The sequence below is a fragment of the Pseudochaenichthys georgianus genome, chromosome 14 (assembly GCF_902827115.2).
Source record: "Pseudochaenichthys georgianus chromosome 14, fPseGeo1.2, whole genome shotgun sequence".
NCBI lineage: Eukaryota > Metazoa > Chordata > Actinopteri > Perciformes > Channichthyidae > Pseudochaenichthys > Pseudochaenichthys georgianus.
Window position 1 is genome coordinate 33085988 of NC_047516.1, and position 21111 is coordinate 33107098.

The 21111-nt window shown below is 41.6% G+C and overlaps 2 protein-coding genes across 2 annotated transcripts; both read left to right on the forward strand.

Annotated features, from left to right (window-relative positions):
- The first annotated feature begins 3074 nt into the window (after positions 1-3074).
- dlb (deltaB) lies at positions 3075-8233 on the forward strand. Its single transcript, XM_034099397.2, has 7 exons — positions 3075-3306; positions 3399-3638; positions 3774-3831; positions 3981-4238; positions 5230-5591; positions 6329-6545; positions 6758-8233. The coding sequence occupies exons 1-7, from the start codon at positions 3256-3258 to the stop codon at positions 7474-7476; spliced, it is 1905 nt and encodes a 634-aa protein (XP_033955288.1). The 5' UTR covers positions 3075-3255; the 3' UTR covers positions 7477-8233.
- A 934-nt stretch (positions 8234-9167) lies between these two features.
- ppp1r14aa (protein phosphatase 1, regulatory (inhibitor) subunit 14Aa) lies at positions 9168-20317 on the forward strand. The gene is made up of 4 exons (XM_034098393.1): positions 9168-9405; positions 15896-15976; positions 16326-16358; positions 19415-20317. The coding sequence occupies exons 1-4, from the start codon at positions 9205-9207 to the stop codon at positions 19550-19552; spliced, it is 453 nt and encodes a 150-aa protein (XP_033954284.1). The 5' UTR covers positions 9168-9204; the 3' UTR covers positions 19553-20317.
- The last annotated feature ends 794 nt before the right edge of the window (positions 20318-21111 follow it).

The following is a 21111-nucleotide window of genomic DNA, read 5'->3' on the forward strand; positions in this document are numbered from 1 at the left end:
TACATTTAGCGAACAAAGTTCTAATGTTGCTATTTTGACAACCCCTACAGACCACTTCACCATAATAATGTCCAATCAATACATTCGACCGGACGAGATGATATATCACCATTAACGCATGAGTACTGAATAGTTACTTCATCCTAACTATTCAGTACTCATGGTGATATATCATTTCGTTATCTTTACAATTAGTTATTAATGAGGAATCAAAGACAGGTTTCTTTAACACGTTTATTTTGTTCATCATATACGTTAACAATAACACATGGATATTATGAACATTATATAACTTCACACACTAACCCCATTGGCTTCATTATCGTGTGTTGGTTAGCGTAGCATGCTAAGATGTTCACTCCAGTCACAAGTTGTTGTTGCATGGAAACAGTTATTTTCTGACGTTGACTAAAGGAACATAAAAAGTCAACCTGACCATCTTATCTTCATACACAATGTAAGTTGACTGTTGGTGCACAATCTATACACCCTACCTGCAGCCAAGCGACATGCACATGTGCAACTCTCAACCAACACAGATGGGAAATCAGTGAGATGGGTGAACATGCGGTGTTTAATAAAGAGTGTTTCCCCTTGGAGAGAATATTCACAGCATATACCTCATCGGAATGCATCAAGAAGAATTTAAACTTGATGATCACTGTTTCTATTTCTGAAGCTTGGCATGATTATTAGCTGTTTGTCAGATAGTCAAGTTGAATGATTTGGTATTGTTACTTATCCTGACATAATGATTAAGCACGAGGGACTGCGTAGGAACTTAAGAACCACGTTTCACTTTACTTGGGTGCAGAAAATCACAGGCTAACACATTTTTAAGAAAGTCCTTCTTCTCTTGTTTCTTATTTGACTAATCATTAGCTATAATATGTGATAAGGAGTTACTCGTTAACTTAGGATTCACCAGCAGTTATTTCCTCTTTCCCCCTCACGTGTTCCCCGTTAACTCCTTTGTGTGTCCCTTTTGTAGTGTTCCCAAAAAGTGTACTTTGATGATGACCGTCTTCTCCTTATAAGATACATAATGCTATAAACAAGCCATTTTCATTTATAAGCATGTTTTTAAATGTACTCTCCAAAAGTTGAATGAAACTTTGGAAAACAAAAGGAATTCCTTGGCCCCCCTTTTGGGACCACTGTTCTGGGCTTGAGGTTTGACATTAAAGTTAGTGAGCTAACCTTGAATAACAACAAGAGGCTGCTCCAGTCTTTTATCTTCACATACTTTGCATACAACTGTGTGCTTCCTCCTCCTTTAGGACTCTGTCCTGCACAGAAGCGTGCCAGGATGTGCAAGGGGCCACCTCAGGCACGCGTCCTCTTCCCTCATTACAATATCAATGGAACCCCACCCCCAGCCGCCTACTACCACCATGCACACACACGCGTTCCAGGGTGGAATTGATAAACACAGAAATGTCATGCAGTTGTCATCTTGAAATCTCTGACTTTATGTCAGTTTGTTGAATGTGTTCCTTCCCTTTCTGAATCAAACTGGCTTTTTATATCCATTAGTGATTATGTGTTGATGTATTACTACCATCGCTGTTGGGATACAGAAGTGTACGCGCCTTCAAGCGACCATAACCATGAAGAAGCAAACAGAACACCAATGCTTATTTTAAGGTTGTGAAACTTAAATGACCTTATATTATAATATACATCTGATGCTATTCACTCTTGAATCGGTCGTTCGGGTGGATCAGCCTTAAAGTAAATAACCGTGTAGGTGTGTTTGCCCTCCCTCCTCCATCCAGCGACGACAGCTGCTGAAACCGACGGCCAGCCAGAACCCTCCTAAATCAATACTGTGTGTGTGTGTGTGTGTGTGTGTGTGTGTGTGTGTGTGTGTGTGTGTGTGTGTGTGTGTGTGTGTGTGTGTGTGTGTGTGTGTGTGTGTGTGTGTGTGTGTGTGTGTGTGTGTGTGTGTGTGTGTGTGTGTGTGTGTGTGTGTGTGTGTGTGTGTGTGTGTGTGTGTGTGTGTGTGTTGGAGAGGGGGCGGGGGTCCTGCAGAGTTTGGACTATCATGTTGCTTTTGTCTGGACTCATGCGAACAGCTGTATGGTAATCAACGGCACATGGTCGACCGTGTGGGGCTCCAACCCGGCTATTGTCTCCCCAAAGCGTCCACACACACACACACACACACACACACACACACACACACACACACACACACACACACACACACACACACACACACACACACACACACACACACACACACACACACACACACACACACACACACACACACACACACACACACACACACACACACACACACACACACACACACACCTCCCCCTTCCTTCTTGTATACCCCCGCACCCTCCTTCAGGAGCGCGACAGAGGTCTGAATAGCCGCCAGACGCACAATAGTCCCTCTCCGGGACCTGCCCACTTTCTTTGTCACCCCACACGCGTTGGAGCAATTACAACGTTGGCATGAAGAAAGAGAAGTTATATGTGCTATTCCTCACTGCTTCCTTCTGATCTTGGTGTAGGCAGCTCCAAAGAAAAAACAAATAATGATCTGTATATTGGTGAAACATTTAATGTAGTGATGATGTAATGCACGAGTCATTGATTGTATAGTTTCCTGGCACGCTCATTGTTTGACACATTCCCACAAATATGGATGTAAAAGTATTTTTACATATGTTTATGGCGTGTGTGTTATATAAGGCATATAATCTACAGTTTTCCTTCCACTCAGTTATAAGATAGAAGACATTAATGTTTGGCCTCACGAACTTGGATAGACCTTTTGTGGCACGTTTGACTCAATTCCACCACCCACATGCATTAGGACGCATTCAGATATGCTTAGATATCTGCCTTGCACTAGTTTATGCATATCCATATTACAAATTCAGTCTAGGTGTAATGTGGGTTTCTAAATCCCCAGGCAGGCGGGCAGGCTGGCCCCCCGTGTCGGGCTGCTCCCCTGAGGTCTGCCCCTGCTCCTCCTCTTTGCCAGTGACGCGCAGCAACAAAGAGTATAAAACCACTCTGCGCCTTTTACGTAGCAGAACCAAAACAAGTGGAGTACCAACCAGGACCGAGTAGAAGCCTGTCACCAGAAGACAAGGATTTAGGATAGACCACCGGGATAACAGATGTCAAAGGGATGACACTTTTTTCATTTTGATCCAAAATAATTTGGGAATATTATCGCAAGCGACGAATGCGAACATTCACATAGAACTGGAATCAAACTCCGAAAAGAAAATGGCACATCTGCACCTGAGATACCTATTAGCTCTGGCCTTAGTGCACGTAGTAAGTTGGCTACCTTGTTATGTCCTGATAAGATCATCTTAACATGTCTTTACGCACAGCGTGTCTGACTTCATGTGTTTCTGTCATTGCAGGTTTGTTCCTCCGGTGTGTTCGAGCTGAAGATAAACTCATACCACACGGCGCAGCGGATCTGCAGAAGACACAGGGACTGTCACATCTTTTTCAGGATTTGCCTTAAACACCCCGAGGATGTGATTTCAGCCGAGCCACCGTGCACCTTTGGCACCGGACACACCAATGTTATCAGGGCTGATCACACCTCCATCTCTAGCAGCGCTCCTATCAGGGTGCCTTTCCACTTCAAGTGGCCGGTAAATGGAAAAATCATACTTAAACAATTACACGTTTTAGATTTCGGAAGTTTAAGGTTTGAACTCGGGCAATGTAACAATGACAGATTCGTGCGTAAATACCCCCATTGACCAATTCCGTTTTCTCTATTATAGGGAACATTTTCGTTGATTATTGAAGCCTGGAATGCCGAGAATCCGACTGAATACACAGGTGGGTTGTTTATTCTACGAGATGCTAAATCATTGAATCGAAGTTGTATGTATATCACTAAAACTTGATTCTGATATAAATCACAAGTGCACGCGGCTTTGGGCTGACGCAGGCAAGGGTAATAACAATTGTGCTCGTTCCCTCTTCAGACAACCAAAACAACCTTGTGAGCCGCCTGGCCACCCGGAGGAGACTTGCCATCGGGGAGGATTGGTCCCAGGATGTTCACTTTGGAGAGCAGAGCGAGCTGCGCTACTCATACCACGTCTTCTGCGATGAGTACTACTTTGGAGACGGCTGTGCCGAATACTGCAGGCCGAGAGACGACACGCTGGGCCACTACACCTGCGACGAGGAGGGAAGCCGCATCTGCCTGGAGGGCTGGAAGGGAAACTACTGCTCTGAACGTAAGTTTAATAATAAGTACCAAAGTGTTCTGGAGCAAGGCGCCTTGTAATAGTTTGCTGAGGCACTTTAGGGACTAAGATATGAGAGAAAACACTGCAGTTGATGACCAAAACACATGTACAAAGTGAATAAAGTACAATGCAATACAAGAAAAAAACAGTAAGAAAAAAAGAAACACATTCATTAAATGTCATCATTCTGGATGTTTACTGTAATTCTATAGGAGTTTCCAGTCAGTGCACTCTCTTCACTAAACAAAACAATACATCACAAAACACACCAACACACATCTAAGAAAGTCAAGAAATGTAGGGCATTTATTGAGTGGAGACAAATGTAGGCATTTGTTGCTCAAAAATCTGTTAAATGGAGGAAGAAACCCAACTCGTTGTCCTCCCAAGGCTTGAACAATTACACCCAAGCTTTGTCAAAGCAGAGATAAACATAGCTTTTTTACTTAGCACTCAGGTTGATCTCTTACAGTTCGATATGTGTTCAGAGCTTATATCAGAGTGATGTCCCGTAGTGCTGCGTTACCGGCTGTGGTGCTCCATCTGCCTTTTGTTCTCTGCTACAATGAGAGAAAGAGCTGTGGCCCCTATTACACACAAACACACACACACTCACACACACCTACACTCAAACCACACTGTGTGTGTGTGTGGAGTTGGAGATAAAAGAAAGCGTTTTCTCCGGCAGTGTGCCTACCAGCTGCTTGGCTTAATACTTAACCAACAGTGAAGTCTGGAGCAGCGCTGGGGTCAGACATGGGGCCCTGTACGTGTGTGTGTGTGTGTGTGTGTGTGTGTGTGTGTGTGTGTGTGTGTGTGTGTGTGTGTGTGTGTGTGTGTGTGTGTGTGTGTGTGTGTGTGTGTGTGTGTGTGTGTGTGTGTGTGTGTGTGTGTGTGTGTGTGTGTGTGTGTGTGTGTGAGTGAGAGATGTATGAGGAGGCATTCCCATTGTAATCATGCCCCCCCCCTCCCTCTCCAGCCATCTGCTCGGCGGACTGCAGTGAGAAGCACGGTTACTGCGAGGCCCCTGGGGGCTGTACTTGTCGCATGGGCTGGCAGGGCCCCTTCTGCACCGAGTGTGTTCGCTACCCAGGCTGCCTCCATGGGACCTGCGGCCAGCCCTGGCAGTGTACTTGCCAGGAGGGCTGGGGGGGCCTCTTCTGCGACCAGGACCTCAACTACTGCACCAACCACAAGCCCTGTGCCAACGGGGCCACCTGCACCAACACGGGCCAGGGCAGCTACACCTGCACCTGCCGGCCCGGCTTCGGAGGGACCAACTGCGAGCTGGAGACCAACGAGTGTGACAGCAACCCCTGCAAGAACGGAGGCAGCTGCAACGTGAGTACAAGGGGATCAAGTATATTCGTTTGATTTTAAGGTGCAATTATACTGAAACACAAGCTTTAAAGATAGGATAGATAGGATCCCATGCGTGGAATATCAAGCGGCACAACAGCAGAAAAATAAGAACAGTGTCAGAATACTTTATTTATATAGAAACTGAAATAAATGAAAATTGAATAAAAATACACATGAGAAGTTAAAGTAAGAATGTGCAATACAAAGTGGAATACTTTATAAGATTTAAATAAATAAATGTATATAAACTGAGGAAATGAAAGTAAATGTTTAATTAAATTAAATGTAATACAAATATGTATATAAAGATAAGAAGCTAAAGTAGAAGGGTGCACATTGTACTACAATATTTAAAATGTATATTGCAATATATACAGTGGGGTATTAGTATTAATAAGATAATAATGCAGCACAGTTTAAAAGGGGTTGGCTGCTGCTGATGTCATAGTGCCAGTCTATTAATTTACAGTGCTACCAGTATAAAGATTATTTTGCATTTAAGTCGTGTGAAGAGACTATTCATTTGCAATAAACAAGTAGATTGCTGAACTACAATGTACAACTTCATGTACTCATTTGATGCATATTGAAAATGAAGAGCTTGTATCATCCCTTTACCTAACATTAAAACAGCTGCAGAACAACATGGCGCCACACATCCATCCCGAACTCTATTTCTTTCTGAACATATACCTTTTATCTCCCTCTGTCCACAGGACCTGGAGAACGACTACTCATGCAGCTGCCCTCAGGGATTCTACGGTAAAAACTGTGAGATCATCGCCATGACCTGTGCGGACGGTCCCTGCTTCAACGGAGGCACCTGTGTGGAGGCCATGAGTGGGGGCTACACCTGCCGCTGCCCCCCCAGCTATACCGGCTCCAACTGTGAGAAGAAGCTGGACCGCTGCAGCAACAGGCCCTGTCTGAACGGTGAGTGTTCCTCTGGCGACATCTAGTGGCCGAAAGACAACCCAGCAGTTACTTGGCAAAATATCAAATCGTTTTCCTGAATCACTGTCAACACCCCAGCATCGTTGCACCTGCTGCAGGGAGTGTTAAGATGCAATCACATTAACAACCCTTTTAACAAAGAGTCGTCTCAGATCTCTTGGATGCTCAACAGTTTTTTCTCTCTCCTGCAGGTGGTGATTGTCTGGATCTCGGCCAGAGCGTCTTGTGCCGCTGCAAGGCCGGCTTCACTGGTGCCAACTGCCAGGTCAACATCGACGATTGCGCCTCCACCCCCTGCCAGAACGCTGGAACCTGCCAGGATGGTGTGAACGGCTACACCTGCTCCTGCACCCTGGGGTACACCGGCAAGAACTGCAGCGTGCGCTCAGATGCCTGTGGAGTCCTCCCATGCCAGAACGGGGGCACCTGCTTCACCCACTTCACCGGGCCGGTGTGCCAGTGCCCCAAAGGCTTCATGGGTCCCAGCTGCGAGTTCACCCTGCAGCCCAGCTTCAAGCCCGCCCTGCGTCAGACCTCGCGGCCCTCCTCCGCCACCCTCACCGTCTCCTGCATCCTGGCCGTCCTGGTGCTGGTCCTGCTGGCAGGTATCATCTTCCTGAGGAGGAGAAGGAGGAGGCTGCAGGGGAGGAAGCAGCTCAGCGACGTTGCAGTCTACAATGACTTAGAGAATGTCAACAATGTTGGAGGAAGCGAAAGAGACTCCTTCCTCGGTCCCAACGGCTTGTTCAAGATCAGCAACGGCACGGCTCGCCTCAGCCTCTCCCTCTGCCCAGACGGAAGATCCGGGTACAGACCCCCTCCTGCTGAGAGCAGAGCGGCCAGAGACGAGCGGCAGGACTTTATGTGGAGGGACGAGGCCAGCCTGGGCTCTGCAGCAGGGCTGAGATGAAACACTGAAGGAACATAGACGTTCATACAGGGGTAAAGAAAGATTAGCACTTGTTGCTCCTCTCTTGTCATGCACAGTGAAGAAAGGAGCGAATCCATGAGTTGAAAACCACTCGTGCAGAAGATGTACCATTAAAAATGTAAGCATACAAAAAAAAAAAAGACAAATGAAATATTTTGTTGAAGACGATTTTCAAAGATTTTGACTAGGTGTATGGGGCAAAGCTCTTCCACGTTTAAGATCCAAAGAAACAAATAATACGATCAACCCTTCATAGGACCTACAACACAAACCAAATACAGGAAGTCACAAAACTCTTTGGAAAAATATGTATAAGTGAGTTATTGTTTTTTTAATATGTTCACTTTGTTTGGCTGTTTCTCATTTTTTAAACACTGATTTTTGTGTTTGCTTTTCAATCTTCCTTTGGACTTTATTTCCTCATTGTGCGTACCATCATAATTATAATTTATATTATTTATTTACAAAAATGTTGTTATTAATGTCTTCTCTTCGATTGTCAAAGATGTAGAGATATATTTATATGATGCTGAATGAAGAGCGACACGTGATGTAGCTGGATGTTTTACGGCTGTGTGAAATATCCCAAAGATATTCAGAGCAGGGATATGAAGACAATGTGCTTCTACACAAAGGCAGCCGTTACTGTAATTTATATATATATAGTTTATATACTACTGATTAAATTCATGTGCCATTTTATGTTCATGCCAAAGTTTGTGTTATGTTTTCATTCATATTATTTAATTTCATCATGTTGTTGTTGTGATGTCAAATAAACAATTTGCTTTAATGCTATTCTGGTTTTGTCTCTCAATACTTAAGGGAAATAAAATGAGATTTTCGATAACATTGCGTATAATCAGGTGTCAGCAAGAAGACTTAAAGGGGCCCTATTATGCTTTTTGGGGTTTCTCTGTCCTGTGGTTTGTTATGGAGGTGTGTGTGCATGTCAATACGTTCCTTCCGGAGGGAGTTCCTCTCACACACCCCCAGTGACATCACTATACACTTGCGCTTCTTTTGGCTAGCACCTTAACACATCGTACGTGATAAGCGGTATAAGTGGTTGACCAATCACAGCAGAGTCAGCCAGCTAACCAATCAGAGCAGACTGGGCTCTGGTTTCAGACAGAGGGTGAAAAGAGGTGCTGCAGAGACAAATAAAGAGCTTTTTGAACATTGAAGCATGGAGACATGTCCCAGTAGAGACACTAAATACAAATATGAACATTTGCACAAGAGGGCCGTTTAATATATTATCCACTGAAAACGTACACCCTCAAAAACCACTTAGAATATAAAATATATCATGCCAGTGGCCATAAGGACAGGGAACACTCAGGAGAACCGAGCAGTGTTGTAGGAACTTTTCATAAAGGAATTCAAAAACGGTAATCAATCATCTTATTGATTGGTATTGACGCTACACCAATGTACAAATACAAAGGTATGTTGTAGCTATCCATGTCGCAGAGGTCGGATGCTGTGAGTTGTGAGTCCGCCATAATGATTCCACTTTGCAGTGCTGGAGTAAATACACTATGTTACCTTGTAGTTTCATTCGAAATACCATTTAAGTCATGCACTGGTTCAGATGGTTATTTGTATACCCCGTGCGTAAACATCCCAGGAGAACAGAATGTCCCCCCCCCCCCCCACACTCCTCCAGAGGAAGGGAAGCAGTCACACCAGCGCACAGCAGACATGGCAGCCGAGCGCACCGGAGCTGCTCTCGAGGAAACGGACGAGGTTCATTCATCAGATTTTGAGTTTCAGGAACACGGTGGTAACATCCCGAAGAGACATGCCCGGGTTACCGTGAAGTACAACCGGAAGGAGCTGCAGAGGCGGCTGGACGTGGAGAAGTGGATCGACGAGAGCCTGGAGTGGCTGTACGCGGGGCAGGTGGGTGGAGGAGCGACCTTAAATACTAAAACAAGTCTGTATTGTACAAAAAGCAGTGGTGGGACAAATGTTCAGATACTTTACTTAAGTAAAAGTACAAATACATCAGCGTCAAGATACTCCAGTAGCCTACAAGTAAAAGTCCTGCATTTAAAATATCACATAAGTAAAAGCAGGCTATAGGAGTAATATCAGCAACATGTAATTAAACTATTAAAAGTAAAAGTACTTATTCTGCAGAAAATGTGCCTCCATATGTGATATTTTATTATGCATGGCATTATTAGAATGTTAATAGTGTTGCATTAATAAGCCATTTACTTTTGTGGACAAACAACATAAATACACAGATACATAAATTATTGTTGTTTTTTTAACTTTCTTGTCATGCAATTGGTTATTTGTCCTTTTTACCTTAAACTGATATTCCACTGGTTTGTAATGCAACATCTGAAAAGTAACTAAAGCTGTCAGACAGTACATCTGTTGGAGTAAAAGTACAATATTTATATGAGATGTAGTAAAGTATGAAGTAGCATTAAATGGAAATACTTAAGTGAAGTACAAGTTACTCAAATTGTACTTAAGTACAGTTCTTAAGCAAATTAACTGAGTTACTTTCCACTGCTAACAATAAGACAGTATCCTAATCAAACAACATGTCATTAAAGATGATGTGTGAAGGTGTGACTCCAGTATGGGAAATGAGGCAGGACGCTTTCAATATAAAGTTATTATATTTCAATAATTTGGTATATTGAGATCACACAGTCCTGAGCTGCAGGCCTCCTGTGGGGGGTGATCATTACAGGAGAGGTGGCCCACCCTGGTTCTCCTTACAAGGCCAAGCATCCTGTGCTCCACAGAGATCTGTATGTGTCTCTGGGCTCGCCTTACATGGTCACTGTGGAACTGAGAGGACTTAATTTATGTGAAAAAGGATTCGGAGCAGAGAAGGAGCTGTTGTTCAAATCCCAGGAGGACACCTCACAGCTGGACTCTGAGGCGACGGACAGGGGTTAAGGGTCTCTCAAGAGGACATTTTTGGACAGGAAGTCCGTGTTTGTGCTGTTTAGCCAAGTATGTTAAATTATAGAACATATCCGCAGATCATCTCAATGATAAGGCAGTTCTTTGAAGCAAAAGGAGCAAACAGGGCTCAATGGATTCAAGGATTCAAGGTCTTATGCAGAAAGCTATTTCGTTAGCAAGGACACTCTTAAGTTCCAAGCTCCTCCAGCAATGCAACTTACTATATACTTAACATAAAGAGAACAATACACACAATAGTACAATAGACATTACATTGCAGGAATAAGACGACATGAGTTAATTTGACATATTATAGAGTAGAATAAACATTTCAATAATATATAAATATGTGTTTTTTTGGAATGAATAGATGTACAGAGTATCAGTGTAATTTAAACACAGAGAATGAAGGCTTCAATAAAAGCTTTAACCCAAAATCAATGGCATATCCACAAGAACCTCACATCAAAACATAGATTTGATGCGGTATTTCAGAAAATTGTCACTTTAGAAACTCTTATTTTCATTGTAATGGTTCGTATCTGTTTTGTATTCTCTAAATACTCTAGACAGGATTTATTTAGTTGAACACAAACAGAGGTGTGTTTTTGAGCTGGACCTGGATGTGGACGATGTGAGCTGCATGTGATCTGTGGGGCTGGAGAGCAGAAGTCCTGTCTGTGTCAATGGGATTACACAGTTCAGATTCCACGGTCCCTTTCGCCCAGCTAAACTGGAACAACAACTGTTTGTTTAAACAGAACAAGCCACTCTCTCATTGCTACGTGAACATTGTCACCATTCAGCCCTCAGAGCCTAAACATGCAAGTGATGGATATGCAATGTGTGCAGGCGGCCTCTGAAGTCTTCAGTTGCTCGACACATGGTTCCAGGATGCTACATATTTCCTTCTGCTATTATACCTGAGGGTTCCCTGGAATGAACTGCTTGTGTAAATGGATCATGGCTCCTGCGTATATTTACAGTTGCACCAATATTTGTAGCCGTGGTATTTCTATGGCTGCAGGTCAGTCAGTTTGTTCTTCGGCCGCTATGAGGTTCATTCTGCAGTGCAGAGGGAAATAGCTTGTCAACGAATGAATGGATTGCCCTGACATTTGCTACAGTTATTCAATGTCTGTACGGATGATAAATGAACGTTCCCTTTGACCCATTGACTTTCCCTCTTGCAACACCAGATGCTCAGAGTTAATCTTAAACACATATTTCAACATTTAGGCTATTGATGGATTGAAAAGGATTGTTTTTTTAGATATCAGTGGTCCTCAGAAAGTCAATTGTTCTCTGACTTTTCCTCTTGCGCCACCATCAGCGTAACCCTGGCATACTGTTGCCCTCAGGCAACAAACCACTTCTTTCGACCTCACACTGGCCCTCTAAATATTTTATTTTTTTAATATATACAATGTCACCTGACATGCTGGTTTCCAATACAATGAGGGAATGATATGGGTGTGGCATTTTGTCTGGGGGTGGAGCAGTCCTTTCTGCAAGCAAAGCTGCAGGGACTCAGGGCCACCACTTGGTAAGATCATTTCACTTTTTAACATATTAGAAATGTACACAACTTAAAATAAAACATATATGCATGTGCATGAATACATAAAGAAGTATATTTGATTGTTTAAAGACTATTTATAAATTTGCTAAAACTATGTTTTTTTGTTCGTTGCCTCAGAGCAACACTGTGCCACTTAGACCACTTTTTTCCAGGCAATATCATGCAAGTGTGCTCAGCTGTAAAATGATAAACCTAATCAATGTTTTTACATCTACTGATATTTACAGGAAATTGACCCCAACACATGTTATGGGCAGAAGGGACACGATCAGGCTGTTAGGGCTATTCCGTCTGACAGTGAGGACAGTGAAGGTCAAGAAAGGGTTAGGCACACAGACATTACATTTTTACAACATCCTCCGAGGGCCGTACAAATGATTGACCTCTGCTTAAAAAAACAAAAATCACAGCCCATTCATTTGGCCTTTCTTTCATGCTGTGCAAACCTTAAACTCTTAATCCAGATATCTTACCATGACTCGCGCATGCATGCACGTGCACGGGTGTGGCATGACCACCAAAATATGGACACAAGATGTGTGCAAATGTATTTAGTGCGGTGTGAAACGGGGAGCTAGTGGAGTTCTTTGAGGACCGGGGGGATGTGATGCCATGATTTGGTGTGGGTGAGGAGTCTGGCGGCTGCGTTCTGTAAGGCAAGTTTATTTATATAGCACTTTTCAACACAAGGCAATTCAAAGTGCTTTACAAAAAATGAAAGACATTAAGCATTAAAAAAGAAAAGCTAATAAAATAAACATTAAAAGAAAAAATACATGGATAAAAGTTACAGTGCAGTTTAAGATATGAATAGTTCAATTAAAAGCAGCGACAAAAAGAAGAGTCTTCAGCCTGGATTTAAAAGTAGTCAGAGTTGCAGCGGACCTGCAGGTTTCTGGGAGTTTGTTCCAGATATTTGGAGCATAATAACTGAACGCTGCTTTACCATGTTTAGTTCTGACTCTGCAGAAAGCTGACCAGTCCCTGAAGACCTGAGAGGTATATACTAGGTAGATACTGTATAGTATTTTATACCTGTTTACTTTATTCTCTTGTTTTTTGATAACTATAATGATCATATAAAGATGTGCCTTTACCTCACTGGTTGGAGAAAAAGCGTCTTATATTCGTTAGCATAGCTAGCTAACCAGATGCTAATAACAACAAAGTTATTGACTGATCAGTATGACAGATGAACAGATCGCCACTGGGCTTTCAACTAAGACACAGTCGCAAAAACTGCGGCATGTGTACGCAGTGGCGTTTTTATATGTACAAAAGTGGTGGGGCACAAAAAACATAGATGTCTATATATAAGCTTCTGCAGTGATGTTCATGGCTGGTGAGGCACTGGCACTGACTCTTCAGGTTTACAAATATTATATTTTGACCTAAATCAAAATATAATATTATTTTCAAAAGCTTTTTTAGTCTGATGCTTCGATTAATTTTAAACAGACAGTTCAACAAAAGGATACCCAAAAAATGTAATTTTATCATTTAAATATTGAATTGTTCTCTCTTAGTAAGATCCCATTTTCAATAGAATGGTGGTCTTACCTTGACTTGAAGATGAAGTCCATTTGCCTATCCCTCTGGACAAACATCTCTATTACTTTTTTGTAAAAGTCCTCCTTATCTTCTTGTAGTTTCAAAAGTCTATCATAAATCTAATCGATAGATTTATGATTCGAAAATGATAAAAGTAGGGTAGACATGTGGATATTATCCGGCTGAACAAAACGCGCATTTATCTAACAGGTACGTTTCCCACAGATCTTATTTGGAGCTATTTTCTAAAATCCTATGGAGAAATCTCTGTCACTACCCGATCTGTCCCCCTGCCCGATCTGTACATGTGCATGTGCGCATAACTCATAACTCATCTCGTTCATAACTTGTTTTTGAGCTTTGCTAAAAGCCACTGTGTCAAGTGTCCTACTTGGGTTGCCGTCCGGAGTTGTCCAATATGGCGGACCATCTCTCATATGCGCAGTACAGATCGGGTAGTGACAATCTCATTGCTTTTTTGTCGAGGGAAACAATTCGCAGCTTACTTCCGGGTTTTAGGACGGGTCACTGCAACTCTCTCATCTCCTCTTCACGCGGCACACGTACTTACAGCCAATCAGCTCTGAATTATGTGAGATGACGTATGGTGGGGATGGCAGCTCAGTGCCCCGATGGTCATTATTTTTTTGCCACACACATTACATTGAAAAATACTCTAAGCATGCGCAGTGTAGTGACTTAGACAGTGAGAGGGAGGGGCATGATCGGGTTTTGTCGTTTTCTTACACGACCACTAGAGGTGCTACACTTTAAAACGTGGCTATGGGTCGTAATAAGCTGCTGAACAATCGACCTCTTTGGTCGTTTTTTGTAGGAGGACAGGCTGTTTGTCCCACATGGCCCAAAACGTCTCAATAGGCACACACTGTAGACACTAATTAGAATAACACAGACTAAAACAATATACAGACGAATCAGATGATTAAACGTGATCTTAAAATATATTTTATATATATTTTTATTTATTTTGTTGTAATCATTATTTTTAATACTTTCTGCTGACTGGGTGGGGCTGTGCCTGTCGCCACTGTGTGTACGGCTCACGGGTACTGCAATTTCTGAAGTACCGGAGCGGCGTTCTGGTGCTCTCCGTCAGAACTGCACCCCTGTCAGACGAGACATATACCACGTGATGACACGTTAGGCTCGTGTTGTGTTCAAGGACCCTGACCGTGGCCAGGAAAAACAGGCACTCGCTTTTTTAATTATTTTGCGGTCTAGATTTGTTTTCTTTTTTTGCGTGTGTTTATAAATTACCTCCAGGGCCGTATCAAATGGTCTCGCGGGCCGTATACGGCCCGGGGGCCGGAGGTTCCCCACCCCTGCCATAGAGGGTTAACATTTGTTCTATTTTTATTAAAGTATCTCAACAATTATTTCTGTGACATTTGGTACAGACATTCATGATTTTGGCAATTGTGACTGTGATCCCCAGACCTACTTATGACCTGATACCTGATGGCAATCCTATCAGCCTCAGCTGTACTTTGTGTTAAATGCTATCTAGCAAACGTTAGCATGCTAACATGCTAAACTATCTGCAGTCTCGCAGACCCACTTATCTACAGATACTGAGATATTTTCCTAATCCTAACACTAGCTGTGTGTCCGCACAAAGACCTAAGTCCTAGATCGTTAGATCATAATATCTGCTTAACATCAGCAGGCTAGCATTGTTAGCATGTTGACACCTTAGTGAAGCCTTACAGAGCCATGAGCATGGCAACACACCTTCAGGCTTTTCACTTTAACAGTGTATCAACATTAATGATGCTTAAAGGTTGCTTATTATACTCTTTTTCAACAATATATTATAGGTCTTAATTATTTACAAAACAAGTCTGAAGAGTTTGGCTGAAATACCAAACAGATCATGCATTGTAGCATCTAGCATGCCATAAACCCCTCTGTTTCAGCAATGTTTCAAAAGTGCCGATTCTGTGTATTTAGTTTTAATGCTAATGAACTGCTGCTGGCCACGCCCCTCTGAAAAGTGATTGGTTTGAAAAAACACAAAGGTGCTCTAGGAGGAGATTCAGGTAATAAGGTGTGTGGGGGGGGGGGGTTACCTTGGTTGGTTATTGGCTAATGGTTGCACAACCCAAAAAAACCTTGTGACATCACAAAATGGCCAACATCTGATCAGCTCATTTTTAGAGAGGTTTTTATATAGATGGATCAAGACAAAAAGAGAGCGAACCTTTTTCATCATCATCATCATCAAAGTTTATTTATATGGTTCAGTATGATACTTTATTATAATGTTTATGATAATTAAGAGTCTGTACGGGTTTGTTTTATCAGGAAGGTGACATGCCAGAGGAGGTGAACATTGACGACCTGATTGGCCTGCCTAACGATGATGAGCGAGTCAAAAAGTTACAGGTAACATGACCTGCGTGTGAGAAACTTTAAGAATATTTAATAGTGCAGTGTTAAATAATGGTTTAAATTCACCTCATGCTCATGATTGAAGTCTTTCTGCACCAAGATGAAGATATTGTGTGAAGAGAACCAACATTAACACACACATATTCACAATAACCCTTACACATCATTGCTATTTTATGATTTTATGAATTTCTTTTTAATCTTAATTACTTGGACTATTCTGTTCAACAATTCACTCATAAACATATGTTATAGTTGATACTGTAGCAGTGATTGATATTGTTAGGTCTTAAAATTACTATGTGTCTGGTTTGTTAAAACACTATCCCTCTTTCTTCGACAGGAGCTCCTTCGAACGTGCAACAACAACACAGAGGTATGTTTAACTTGGATGTTTTTAGATTTGTAATTATTATGCATACCTTATATGCAAATGTACACTTTAAGTGTCTGTGTACAAATACACACACTGGTCACATGGACCTAAAGGGAAGCTGCAGCTTCTGACACCTCGTGCCATAGTTTCTCCACATGCTTTAACAATGGCTTTCTGTGCTCTCTTGCCTTTTTCTGTTCATTTCAAACTGAAACAATGAGTCTTTCTGGACTCAGGCGCTGGCCTCGCTGGGGCCTGGTCTGAGATGCAAGCGCTGGCGAGGGTCAGTCAGTGTAGCTGCTGCTTTCTAACTCACACTCTGCTGGGGAGCATTGTGAAGAGAAGTCCATCTTTTTTTCAAGTCTTAAAACAACATGTGTGTGTGTACACTAAAATCATTCCTGTTTAAACTGGACATATAAAGATCCCCTTCTCATATGCCTCAGATGGTAATGATTGCGAAACTCAAAGTCCTTGCTCTGTGTAAAGATTGATCCCAACGTGTATCTGAAGTCAATATGTGACTTCAACAGTCTGAGCTTTTCAAATTAAGTGAGCATCTTTCAAAGTAAATCTTATAACACCGGTTCTGTGTTCCCATGCAGTGGATGAAGAAAATTCATTTGTTACAGAAATGTGTGTAACATTAGAATTATGTAAATGTTGTAACCTTATTTCAACATCAGATGAATGGCAGAATTTGCCTCTCAACACTTTCTTTGAAAAGGTTTTAAAGGGAATCTCTTGATAAGGAGTATGAAAAGAGGACAAATATTTATTTTTATTTGACTGCTGATTAATATCTATAAAACTATAACAGATGAATCTACAGTCTAACAAATGTTCACAGTCAGTATCAAGATAAATTTCCCAGTTGTACCTGTGTTGTTGCCATAACACAGCTTGTCACTGTGATTCCTATCAGGCTAAAGATGCTCATACTCAGTATTTCACAAAGTAAGCAGGAGAAGAGGTCACCCAAAGTTTATGCTCAAATAAGTGTTTTTGGATAAGTATTCATGAATCAATGTCAAATATATATATAAAAAACAGCAATTAGTATCATTAATAGTGTCAATCAATTTAGTTTTTTGTCCTTTTCCATCCCTTTTTGTTGAATATTTGAGATGTTTTAATGTCCATAGATAGAAAAAGCCCTTGGAGAGCAGCGAGGGCCCAGGACTGTGACTGAAGGCTGAGAAACAGTTCCATCTGTGTTCTGTGTTGTGACGTAAATGTGATGATCATTTCTCAAAACTGACAAAATAAATCACTAAAAATAAGACACCAGAATGTGATCTGTGACATGCCAGAAAAAAACCAGAAACACTTTATATTAAGGTACACAAATTAACCATGAACTAGTTGTTAATTAACATGCATATTAGCAGTATATTGGCTCTTTAATAGTCATTATAAAACACTTATTAATGCCTTGTTCTACATGACCATATTCTACAAGTAATAAGCCATTAGTTGAGAGTTTTTCCTCTAATTAGTGCTGATTTATTGCAAGTAAGGAAGTTGTTGTACATGAGTTGTGGTCTTAATATGGGCCTAATAAGGCAGTAGTACCACAATAATAGTAATTCTCCCTGAATATATTCAACACACAGGGATGGAAAAGGAAAAAACAACTAAATTGATTGACACTATTAATGATACTAATTGCTGTTTTTTGTATATATATTTGACATTGATGCAGGAATACTTATCCTTTCAAATGTCTTTACTGTAATGGTGGTTTCCTTAATGTTGCAATTGTCCACCGGTAGTCAAGTCTCTCCCCTGAACTCTCCACCCTGCCTCCCACCTTTCCCTCCCACACGCACACACACACACACACACACACACACACAGCACACGCACACACACACACACACACACACACACACACACACACACACACACACACACACACACACACACACACACACACACACACACACACACACACACACACACACACACACACACACACACACTTCCCTCATCCAGCACCAGTCACCCATCTGCCCATCTCCACTGCTACTGCACTGAAACTGTACTTTGAACATTTAAAATATATTATTAACATTTTAAATTGTATACCCCGTTTATTTAGGCCCTTTTTGTTTTTTAATTTATGTACATATGTCACACTGTGGGACTGCGGGAAACGATATCTCGAGATTTCTGGATGTATAACACATAGTAATTTTTTTTTTGACAATTTTTTTGACTTTGACTTTTGAAGTAACCTTACCCTAAACATCACCTGTCACTCCTTGGTAACAGTATGTTGTTGTTTGTTTGTTTTTGTTTTTTTCACCAACGCTATTTATCAATTTCTAAAATAAATCTTTCAAGTTCTGACTAGCTTAAATACAGAATGTATGTACTGACCATAATATGTTGGTTCTATGGCATATATGTAGTAAAACTGTTTAATGTCTCTTGAGACAGGCTCAGATCTTACACATCCTATTTGTTATGCTGCAATTCTGCTACTATGCTCACAGACCATATCACCATGTGTATGTGGCAATCAGCAATGCTTTAATTGAAGCTATGCTGAGGAAGGGAATAAGCAGATGTGTTTAGTTTAGCAGTACTAAATGTAGCAGAGAAACAGGCCCTTGTGTATCTTGTCCTGCTGCCTTGTCCAGGATACAAATAGGTTCACGTATACAGAAAGGAAGGAATCATTAGCCATTACTGCTAAATGTTAAAGGGACGGGTTTCGTTTCAGGCAGGGAGGGGAGAGGAACTCCTTCTGGAGGGAACTTTGGGAATGTAGCCTTTGCAGAACATTCACATGAAACCTATATACTGTAACACACTACAGGAAAGAGAAAACTCCCACAATGCAACAGGGCCCCTTTAACATGGATACTGGATCATCTGGGATCATGAATCATATTGAATATACCTGACTTTATATTAGTGACAGCAGACGTTATACTTATGAACAAATAACATATAGGGGTCGTTTTGACACATTTAAAAGACCCATTGGAACTGTTTAATTGTAGAACATGAATCCCTCTCTACTTCCTGTGCCGCTGTTCCCTCAGGCCTTCATCAGGGATTTGGTGGTGAAGCTGGAGGGAGTTCACAAGCAGGAGGAGCTGCAGAGTGAAGGCATCGAGCATCCCATCATCAGCCACAGCCACTACCGCCACGAGCCCTACCACTTCAACAACCACCACTAACCCCCCCCCCAAACCAGGCTCTCCGAAGACCCCTCCACCCGGACACACTGCCGCAGACTGGCTGTTCTTTTGAACTATGTAAGGCAAAGACGGACACAACTCACTAACTAAGACATTATATCTCAAGTGCTCCTGGTACTGTACATAGCCTAGCAACAATAAATAACAACAACAATGTTTATGGTCCCAAAATGTCTATTCCTATTTCTTAAACCACTCATCAAAGAAATGAAAATGTTTGACTTATCTCATGTGCTAAATAGTCAAGAATATTAAATGAAATAGAAATTCATTAATATATCAATACATCATAGAAACAAATATGTTCTTCCAGTCCCAGTATCGACCTTTAGATGCAGCACGATAAGCTGTAACTCTGTTTTCTCCACTGGAACACACTATTTGATCTTGCTCTTATTGATAATATCCTTCTGTCCCCAAGTTAGATGCAACAGTTCTGCACTAACTGATCAAGTCACTGAATAACAATATCATGTTTAACACTTTAGACACATATGACCAATTAACATTAGTTAGATTATGATGTCATGAATGTTACAGTATTTATTGTCATGTTCACAGTACATGAAGATAGATCCATGTGTGACACTGGAAGTAATCCTGTTGCATTGCTGACACTTTTTAATCCTTTACTGTCATCCATCCCTTCTGTTTCTGAGACATAGTGTGACTACTATTTAAGTTGCAAAGTGACACTCGTCCTTTCAATTGCAGGAATTATAAATAAAAATGTTTTTCTCTGTCGGTTCATGTTTCATGTAACACATGGTGTTCCCCAGGTCAGGAAGCACTGACAGTGTGGATTACCTGAACAGTTTACACAGGACACTGATTACCTGATTATTATTATTATTATTATTATTATTATAATTATCTACATTTTTGCTGAACGTTTTTAAGGTTCAATTTAATAGATTTATACTGTGTTGTATCCTAAAACCGAGTGGGAAACGGGTCACTAGCTTATCTCTTTTTAATGTGTCACAGTAGTCACACTAATGATGCAGCATGGCCACGACTTCGTGTCCGATGCATGTGCACAATGTGAGCAGGAGGGTCAAAGTAACACGAGTCAATACATGCAGACAAATTGAGTACATGGCAACTGCAAGGGGACGGAATATAACACAAAAATAAATGCTAAATTCTTTACAGCCCACACTCCACCCTTCCCACACCAGAATGACCAAAGCAGGCTATTACATGAAACATGGGCCTGTATGTTTAAGATAAGGTTATTTAGAACACTCTCTAAACTTACAGGTGAACAAATCTATTCAATTGTCAAAGAAGCTGTGTAAAGAAACTCAAATCAACCTTTAAGCAAATTCTAAGTATTATATGTCTGCTGACCGCAGGAACTCTTCAGTGTACCCATACTGCCCACATCCAGTGACTCAGCCCATGAAAGACCTTCAAGCATCAGTCATCACAGCTTATACACACTGAACCTCTCATCAGACAGATACACCATACAACCACAATCACAGCATTCCTGTTTGATTCCAGCTGGGTACCTATCTCTGCCGCAATACCAT

Coding starts and splice junctions, on each gene's coding strand:
- dlb (XM_034099397.2), top strand. CDS start 3,256: ATGGCACATCTGCACCTGAGATACCTATTAGCTCTGGCCTTAGTGCAC. Junction 4,239..5,229: donor GGGAAACTACTGCTCTGAAC/GTAAGTTTAATA, acceptor CTCCCTCTCCAG/CCATCTGCTCGGCGGACTGC. Junction 5,592..6,328: donor AGAACGGAGGCAGCTGCAAC/GTGAGTACAAGG, acceptor CTCTGTCCACAG/GACCTGGAGAACGACTACTC.
- ppp1r14aa (XM_034098393.1), top strand. CDS start 9,205: ATGGCAGCCGAGCGCACCGGAGCTGCTCTCGAGGAAACGGACGAGGTT. Junction 9,406..15,895: donor AGTGGCTGTACGCGGGGCAG/GTGGGTGGAGGA, acceptor TTGTTTTATCAG/GAAGGTGACATGCCAGAGGA. Junction 16,359..19,414: donor CGTGCAACAACAACACAGAG/GTATGTTTAACT, acceptor CTGTTCCCTCAG/GCCTTCATCAGGGATTTGGT.